General features: G+C 43.0%; 1 protein-coding gene across 1 annotated transcript in view; it reads right to left on the reverse strand.

Moving 5' to 3' along the window:
* Positions 1 to 8,483, reverse strand: part of polrmt (polymerase (RNA) mitochondrial (DNA directed)) — a 30,726-nt gene extending 22,243 nt beyond the window's left edge. Inside the window, exons 1-5 of the mRNA XM_076153448.1 lie at positions 8,322 to 8,483; positions 7,631 to 7,723; positions 6,687 to 7,360; positions 6,379 to 6,512; positions 2,838 to 3,021 (exon numbers count right to left, since the gene is read on the reverse strand). Coding sequence (XP_076009563.1) covers positions 2,838 to 3,021; positions 6,379 to 6,512; positions 6,687 to 7,360; positions 7,631 to 7,723; positions 8,322 to 8,436 — 1,200 coding nt within the window. The 5' untranslated portion in view covers positions 8,437 to 8,483. The remainder of the gene's footprint in view (positions 1 to 2,837; positions 3,022 to 6,378; positions 6,513 to 6,686; positions 7,361 to 7,630; positions 7,724 to 8,321) is intronic.
* Positions 8,484 to 9,361: the final 878 nt, after the last annotated feature.

The raw sequence follows: 9,361 nt of genomic DNA on the forward strand, positions 1-9,361 counted from the left end.
TCTGTTGGTTTTCACTGCTGATGAAGATTACATTTGGGTGGCAGAAGAATCGCAACTTGGATTGCGACATTTGGAGTCAGATGGTTGCTGGTTGAATCCTCAGCAGCCACAATTTCTCACAATTTGGTTTGGTAAAGCTAATATTGCTCAGCGAGGCCCTGAGCAACATCACTGAAGTCACAGCAGGACAGAAGATCAGGACCATCTACAATTCTGTCTTTACGGGAAATGATTCCTTATTATGTGACGTGTAGATATAAAAACACAAGGGAAATTTGCACTGTGCCTTTCATTCATTGGATTAAACCGACAGCTAATAACACAATCAGACACTTGGACCACCTTCCAGCCACAATTTACGAGTGTGAATTAGAGGACGGTGCAATTTAATGGTGGAGAACGCGGCGATGGCAACACACAGATACTCATTCAGGATGTAACACTCCCAATCATTTACTCAGGCGGCAATTAAACTGTGACTGAGAGTAGTTTGGGGGCATCTATTATTGATTTAATAAGAATGAAGACGGTGTGGGACACTAATGCTGAATTAAATTCCAGACATTGTATCCAGTCTTTACGAGGCATAAATGACTAAATGTAAAACTTAACAACTTGTGTAAACCTTACTGCATCCGAGTTTATGTGCAATCAATCGCACTTGAGCTACAAACGCATGTTAAGGAGTAATTTTACAACAACAATAACATATCTGAGTGAAGGGAGAACGCACGCAGCACTAACCATGGGGTGTATAGTAATGAATTGAGGAAGAGGCTTGTGGGAAGCGAGGGAGCATGAATGGAAAGGAAATGTGGTGCGAAATGCATGAACACTATTAAGATCAAACTAAAAGGAAAGGTCCTTTAATCTAAGCTCCTCAAAGACGAATGCAAAGAACCCATATGAGGCACGAAGGGAGCAGGATATATATACACAAAAGCTCAATAAATGGTTTGGGAATTAGAGCCTGTGTGTGTGGAAACAGATAAAAGGCCCCATATGTGCTTTACATGTAAATTCCTGTTAGAAGTAGGTTGATGTTGTCGGGTCAAATGGATGTAGTACAGCAGTTATATTGAAGATGTCCAGCATTATCTATGGCCTTACTATTGTTTCACCCATACTTACTTGGTCCTTCGAATTTCTTCTACAGCCTATGACCCTCTAGTGTACAGAGACAGGCAAAGTCATTCAAAAAGAAAAGAGAAGATTTGATTTGAATCTTCCCTCTGCTTCTCTGAGCCCTCCTCCTCCTCTTGTTCCTTCTACACTGTTCCCTCATTATTCCTCCACCTTCTCCTCCTGTTGCCACTCCTGTTTTGACTGTCCCTGCTGTTTTAACCCTTCTCTCATCTCTCCTACATTGCTTGTGTAGCCTTCATCACAGTCTGACCAAGAGTGTTTGAATAAAGTCTTCATTCGCAGTTAGAAGCTAAGCAATATTACAGTGTTTAATAAAACATGCACAAATATAGGCCATGTTTACACGTAGAAAATAATTAAAAAGAAGTCTACCAATTCTCTGAAGGGCTATTGAAACAAAATCAAACTGCATTTTCTATGAGCTCCAACATAATCAAACGTCCCTGCTATACCAGTGAATAATACTCTAATTAGACTGTGGCTGAAAGTCTCACAGAGATCATCTGTTGTGCCTCTCTATGATCCAGCAGAACAGTTGCTTGGCCAGCCTTTGGATGACTCGCTAAAGCTGCCAAACAGCCTGTGCGGCAAACGGCCAGTTAGCTGGTTAGATGGCGAGGTGACTAGTCAGTGTGAAGAATCTGAGGCGACGCCACTGGAGCGATCGCACTCCTGACCTGCTGACTGGAACCTGATTAACACCGAGGTGAATGTGGTGCCAGCGCTGACACTAAAAATACAGCCGCCGGCCTAATAACGAATCATGTGACGATCAGGAGTGCGACGGATGGTGGAAAAATGAGGGGAGAAGAGAGGAGAGGTAAGAAAAGAGGGGGGACCTGTTAGAAAGCATCGCTGGCTCACTATAAATAGTCTGCTGCCTATCAGCCTGTGAAGGGGTGACAATCACATCTTTCATAGCCACGCTGGAGTCTTCTGTCTGCTTTACCACCTCTGCTGCTTTGGCTCACAAAAAATATACACAGAAATAACTAATATCTGTATTTATACTCATACATTATCACCTCTTTTTTTTAACATAAACACCCACCATCAGTTTCTATATAAATTCCCTTAACTAATTTCCATAAGGCCTTTTAACTCTGATTTTGAATTGCAAATCCATTCTTTATGGAAATGGACTTGGCTAATAGGAGACACTATATACTTTAAGGAAACATGGAGGAATGCACCATTTAGAAGAAATGGCTATGACATAACATTTGTCATCATTGTTTATTTGTTTTTGACATTTGACGTATGACTCGTTTAAAATCTCTGCAAACCTGAAATGAGCACATAGAACATAATACTGTATCTGCAGAATTGAGATTAATCTGAAACCTGACAACCTCCATTAGAATCGGCCTGGTAACAACATTTATGATGAGTACAGTGGAACAGATGGCCTTTGTGTGTGTGTGTGTGTGTGTGTGTGTGTGTGTGTGTGTGTGTGTGTGTGTGTGTGTGTGTGTGTGTGTGTGTGTGTGTGTGTGTGTGTGTGTGTGTGTGGACCCATTAGAAGGCAGTCAGCCGGCTAATGAGGATCCTGATAATAAGGCATGTGGAAAAATAACAAAATTCTTATCTCTGTATGCCACCAAAACATGCAAAATAGTGCTCCTGATGATCAACCAACTGAGTTTGATGTGTAGAGATTAAGTGATTAAGACGTGGTTAGTTGGCGATACCTTGTTGTAGAAATCCTGCACCAGCGATGAAGGGGGCGTCGTGGGGACGTTTGGGCCCGGCTGGTAGTCGGGTTTCACAATCTGCAGGGCCTTCAGCACCATGTCTCTCTCATCTTGCCGGAAAACAAACTGGCTGAACAAATCATCCGCGGACAGACCGTCCTTCTCCATCTCGGCCAGGCATCTGAATACACAGGGATAAACTCAGCAAGATCACAAACAACACACATCAAACACAGATACATTACAGACATTTAGCACAGCGTTAAACTAAAGCTTTCATACTGAATTCCATCTAAAGAGAGATGTGAATCCCACTAAAACAGAGATGAAAACTCTGTTCCATTGTGTTAGCTTGGTGCTTGTTCATAATGAGTGTTAGGCGATAAACTATTTAGAAAAACAGCCCTTCAGATGACAAAGGAGGGATTTGCATTTTTTCCACAATGATTATAATGATGGAACAGTCTTTAGAGTCTGATCACAGGTTCAGGGTTCACAACCACCTGACCTTCCTCTCCATAAGGGAATGAGACCCAAGACAATCACATACCTTACTGGTTACCCTATTAATTCAAGTTCAAACCAAAGACCCACATCTGTGAGATCATTGCGTATGGTTTCCCTAACCCGATCAACAGTAGCAGAATAGCAATGCGGGTATTTGCATTGCTGGGCCTCTCTGTCACACACACTGAAATCATGAGGTTGATCCAGAGGCAGATGGGCACCGACAACATCAGAGAAATGTTTATTCAAATAGAATCTTCTACAGAGAGCACGAGTCTTCATGACTGGACTGCAGAATTCAAACAATGCCACCAATGTGCGACCAGACTATGGAATATAAATGAGAGGGAATTCAATATGATTAACAGTATTATACTTAGGAAACTGGTAAATAAAGAATATCAAGATGATGCAATTCGATGGCTAAAGTGATACATTTCAGCAGTTCAACTAATTGTTATGTTTTACCTTTAATGTTAAGCAATATTATTGTCTCTATGCCCTAATCCCATTACATCTGACTTCAGGTAAAAGATGGATGAAAAGATTTTGGTTTAACAAAGCATAATGTCTGTCAATAGAAGTACGAAATTACACAACTGCCATTATAATTTGCCTTCTCTTTCATTCTACCCCACTGGACCGAGGTGTGTCTTTTGTGTACACACTATGAAGTCTTTTGTCTATATGTAATTATTACCCGTTTCAACCTGTAGAGCGAAGCCCTGTCGGTGTCGCACACACACTGTGAGGTATAAAGCCTTCGTCTACCACAGACTGAGACACCCGGAGGCTGGATTTGGTTGCACTGCTCTCTAGAGGTTAAAGAGGGAACTGCAATGATATCGTCCACAGAAGTGAGTGAGAGAGAAACCCATTTGTCGTCAGCCCAGGAGGAAGAAGAGAAGGAGAGAGTGAGGGAGGGAGGGAGGGAGAGAGAGAGAGAGAGAGAGAGAGAGAGAGAGCTTCACCCACCACCTCTTTTCCTCAATAGAGTTCACTAATTACCATCTGGCTCAGTAGCTTTCCCTTAATTTATCTAATCTGAAACAATTAACCATGGATGATATCCTGAATTTCAAAAAATGAAGGAAGCACTGTGAATGATATCACATCCATGAGCTTGTGATGTCGTGATGTCGCCTATGTTTAGAAATACTTCTTCATTCTTGCAGTATTTGGCTGTACTTTAACTTGTGCCTTGGGGTCGCCTGTGATGCAAAGAGCAATTTTACTCTGAGTAAATGAGAGAGAGCCGTGAACAAAGGCGGGATTAGACTGGGCGCTAGGCAGTGTGGTCCAGGGGAACAAAGAGGGCAGAGAGGTTTAAAGACGGAACATAATCAGCCTAGTGACTGCTCTGCTGCACCCTGGGGAGCAACGCGCCCTCAAGAACACCGCACACACAATAGGAACACTTAGGGGGTGGTGGGTGAGTGAGTAAGTGAGTGGGTGAGCAAATTAGTGCTCGGGTCAGAATGAACAATTGAAGAGTCGCCAGTGAGTAAGTGAGTGAGTGAAAAAGCGGAGTTTGCCAGTGAGTGAGGGAGAAGCAAGAGGGTGAGCGAATGAGTGTCTATGTGCGTGCGAGTCTTTGGAGTGACCAGGTGGAGTAGTTTTGAGTGAGTGAGTGAGTGGGCAAGTAAGGGAGCTTCTGCGTCAGTTAGTGGGTGAAGTGGTGACTGACTGACGAGACGAGTGCAGAGTGAATGGATTAGCTGATCAATGAGTGAGTCATTATTGGATGGGGAAGGAATCAAGGGGATCAGGTGAATAAGTGAATCAGGGAAGTGAGTGAGTGAGTGAGTGAGTATCTCGGTGAACAATTGAGTGAGTGAGTCAGTGGATGAGGGGCGAGGAAGTGATTGTATCAGTGAGTGATTAGTTACCACAGAAAAGGCAAGCGCGCAACAGGGGTAAATGGAGGACCGGTGTAATATTATTAGCAGACAATTGGCCATGATGGGGGGTGGGTAGGCAGACACTGCAGAACAACGTCAGTGAGGCATCAGTTTACAATGATCGATGAACCAACCAGCTAGCTCCCACTTAGCCCACTGCTCTGCCACCTGTCCCACTATTGGACCATGCTGCACAGGCTGACACCCCTGGGGACCTCTGTGTGTGTGTGTGTGTGTGTGTGTGTGTGTGTGTGTGTGTGTGTGTGTGTGTGTGTGTGTGTGTGTGTGTGTGTGTGTGTGTGTGTGATTGCAAAAAAGCATTGTGGATTGTTAAAGACGCTATAAACTATGTTCAGATTTATAGGCTGCTTGCTTCATCAGAAGACGCAGACCATGAAGTCAAGAGAGGGCTTAATCTACCCCCCCCTCCTAGGGTCCATCATCGCAATCAGCAGGCCTTGGCTGATTGTACAGGTGGCAATCAATGAGGGGTACCTATTGTGACAGTGCCAGTCCAATCCAGGAGCTGTGAAATGCGCACTCGTATTTCATGTCCGGAAATATCCTGCAATATTCCTGTACGTGGAAGTTACACACAGTTGTTCAAGAACAACGAAATGGAAACTCATGATGGGAGTTGTGCTCAGACATTTTGCTGTATGTGTTGCTATGGAAGCAGTACCCATCAGGAGGGAGAGGAACAGGAAATTAGGTGTTAAATGTCAATGACACCTGAGCTACAACATCTGTAGATGTCATTGGACAGTAGAGGAGAGAGACTGAATCTGCTGGCAGTCTGCATCAGTTTGGGTTTCTCTTGAAGCCCCTGATGAAAAATAGTTGGTCTTGGTATAAATCATAAGCTTGCCTTATAATAATTCACAGGAAAACAACACACTGTATTTCTATTTACAGTAACAACAACTCCATGCTAGAACTAAGAAACCATGCTGGAAAGCTGACATCAAAAAGGACAGTGTGACCCCTGCTGGTGATTGGCGGTATTGCCGTAGTCTTGCTATTGACGATTGCGGTAACGATCTCTTTTTAAATATCAAATAACACTGGACAGATACAGTAAATTGCCAGGGTGTGTGTGTGTGTGTGTGTGTGTGTGTGTGTGTGTCTACCTGGTGATGACCGGTGGGGAGCAGTTAGGCATGCGGCCCATACACTCCAGAGCAGCGCAATAGGATCCCAGATTAGGCTTCAAATTGGCTTCTTCCAAAAGTTTAAAGAGGCGACTGATATTATTCCACGAAGCCTGTAAAGAGAGAGACAAAGGAGGACAATCAGTCTCTGATAAGTGCATGTTAGGTCCACGTTTACCCTCAGGATTCAATGTCAACATCAGCCAAACATTCAAAACTTCTGAAGGACAGCACGTTCAATTTATTATTTGGTTTCAAATCTGTGTCATAGTGTCTTTGAATCTCACCTTCTTGGCCCAGACCCTCATCATGATGTTGTAGATGTTGGTGGTGAGTAATTTTCGCCGACGCAGATTCCGGTGCTGGTTGAGCAGGAAAGTGTGCGCCCGGCCCAGGTTCCTGGCGGAGACGCACGCCTTCAGGTAAGTGCGGGTGCGAAGCTGGATGTGTTCGTTTAAGCGACGTGTACGGTAATCTTCCTCTGGCAGGTGCTCCGGCTTTACAAAAGATGTCTGTGCCACCAGCTTCTTCAGCCTCTTCTCAAGGTCTTTCACGTCCTTGGCCTGAAAAGTAGTGTCTTTCCCTAACTGATGACTGTAGTCCTTCCCTTTCACTTTTGAGACGGTCTGAGGCACGGGAGCAGCGATTTTTTCTTCCGTAGGCGGAGGCGTTGCGCTGCTTTTTCTATGTTGTTTCTCCTTGATATACTTCTGTAAATTCTGCTGTTTCTTGATTTTATTGTTCTTCTCCTGAGTTAATTTCTCCATCCAGCGCTTAGCTTTTTTATTGGAAGGTTGTTGTTCCAATTTAGGAATGTCCGTTTTCTCCTGGGCAATGTTTTTGGGACCCCTACTCGTTGGAAGTCCTTTTCCAGAAGAAGGGGCTTTGAGAAACTGAACCTTAGCATGTTGGACGTCTAGAACGACGTCCGTTTGCAGCTGCTGGATCCGGGCCTCAAGCACTGATGGGGAGAAACAGAATCAGTCAAGAAACAGACTCATCCTGACCCACTTCTGGTTGATACATGTGAAATAAGACAACAACTAAAACTCACATCTGACTTAACCTGTTCAGTTTCTGTTGATTATAAGTGTAAAAAAGATTACAAAGAGAAGAACCAAAGAAGAACCAAATGCCAACTGCGACATGGTACTTGATGTGGTGTAATATTGTAGTTTAAAAGCAACTCGACAACCTGATCAGACCTGCGTTCTAGAATTAACTACCATACCGTCAGACAGCTGTGCCAGTGTGCGTTTCTTCCCATCCTCCGTCTTAGGGATCGACGGTGCGAAATTCCTTCTTTGAAGCCACAACGGTGTCTCTGATAACACATAGACACATACAGAGGGCGTAACAACAATTAGAGTCCATAATAAATACAGAGCAATAACATCCTGTTGCATCTACAAGTCTGAAGTCAATACACCTGCAACCCTATTTGTCTTTTAAGGACATATTGCTGATATTCTCATCATCTCTGATCTTGGAATTCCACATTCTAAATAGACCTAAAAATGGACCTTAATAGTCCATGTTCCACTCCCTTACTGCCTATTGACGACTGAAACCGTTATATCATAGGAAAAACTTTATATAGCTTCGGAGTGACCGTTATGGGCAACTACAGAGCTTCAGAGGTAATTTAAGCTTTAATTGTTTTGATTCTCTGCCAAGTTATGTTCATCCTTGTCCTATGAAGATACATTACAGTAGTTCGCTCTCTTGCTAAGGACAGTTTGACTCCAACAAACTGACACATTTATCCCCAAACAGCGTAGCAAGCTTTAATACATGTTCATCTTTATGAAACTAGTGATGTCACCATATCACTGCGTCTCCATGTGGACAGCGAGGGTTCAGGACAATAACATGTCTTAATGTTTGTAGTATGACTTGAGACATTTTAGCCACTGGCTCACCTGATATCCGCCTGACCGCCCCGCTCCTTAAGGTGACGCTCACACGCAGACACTTTTCAAACAAACTTCGACGGTTCCAACATTTAGCAAGGGCACACACGCGTAGAAGTGACATGTTGGGACGGTACAGGCGCGTTATTCAGCAGCAGTGCGCAGCCATCTTAAAACAGACCAAGCTAATCCAAAGACGTCATCATCCAACTACAAGACCTGGGTAGAAGAGCGCAGATCAATCGAGTGTTGCTTTCAGGTCTGTAGCGCTGCCAGATAATGTAATACTTATTACAATTATGGACATTTTAAAGAGCAGGTGAAATAAAGTTGAATTATCACCTCCTATATATATTAACATATATATTTAAGTTGCAAACCGCTCAAAGCAAACTCGAAGCTCATAGAAAATAAACTAGACTTGGGGAGGGGTTTGAAAAACGCAGTCAGTTACTTGCATGTGAGTTGTTGATGAAAGTCAAAATTATTTAATTTTTGTCAATTTCTGGTTTCCTTTTTGTGTGTATTGTAGTGGTCACACATTAAAATGAATGTGTAAGGTGTTTGGCCTACAGGGGGCAGTCTCACCACAGTCAAGGACTAATCATAGAGGTCAAAGAGGAGACAGAGTGAAGGTCTAATTTACAGCATTATAGGAATCATATCTTGCTCCATATTTTGGCAATTTTTTCCACCTTAATTGGAGTAAATATATATGACTCAAATGATTTCCTCATGCTGCTTATAAGAAGGCATCTGGTTTAGTTTCAGAAAAGTTGACAGGATCTTGTGTTTTATTTAAATGGATTAGTTCTAATTAGTTAAAGCACTAATGTTTGTTTCCTGTAGTTGTAACTGAATATCAGCAACAGTTTGACTGTATCCACATCTTCACTCATTTTACGGTGTCCAAATCATTGAGACTGATTGGAGTTGTAGTAAATCACATCCAGTAACGAAGCCAAAGCAAACTCATCAAAAATAGTTCCCGCAGTGTCTCAATTATTTAAATTTGTCATTCCTTGAGGGGGAAAAAAATCAGTGCACAT

Source organism: Genypterus blacodes, unplaced genomic scaffold (assembly GCF_046128005.1).
Source record: "Genypterus blacodes isolate CSIRO-AG114 ecotype Tasmania unplaced genomic scaffold, CSIRO-AGI_Gbla_v1 ptg000058l_1, whole genome shotgun sequence".
Taxonomy (NCBI): domain Eukaryota; kingdom Metazoa; phylum Chordata; class Actinopteri; order Ophidiiformes; family Ophidiidae; genus Genypterus; species Genypterus blacodes.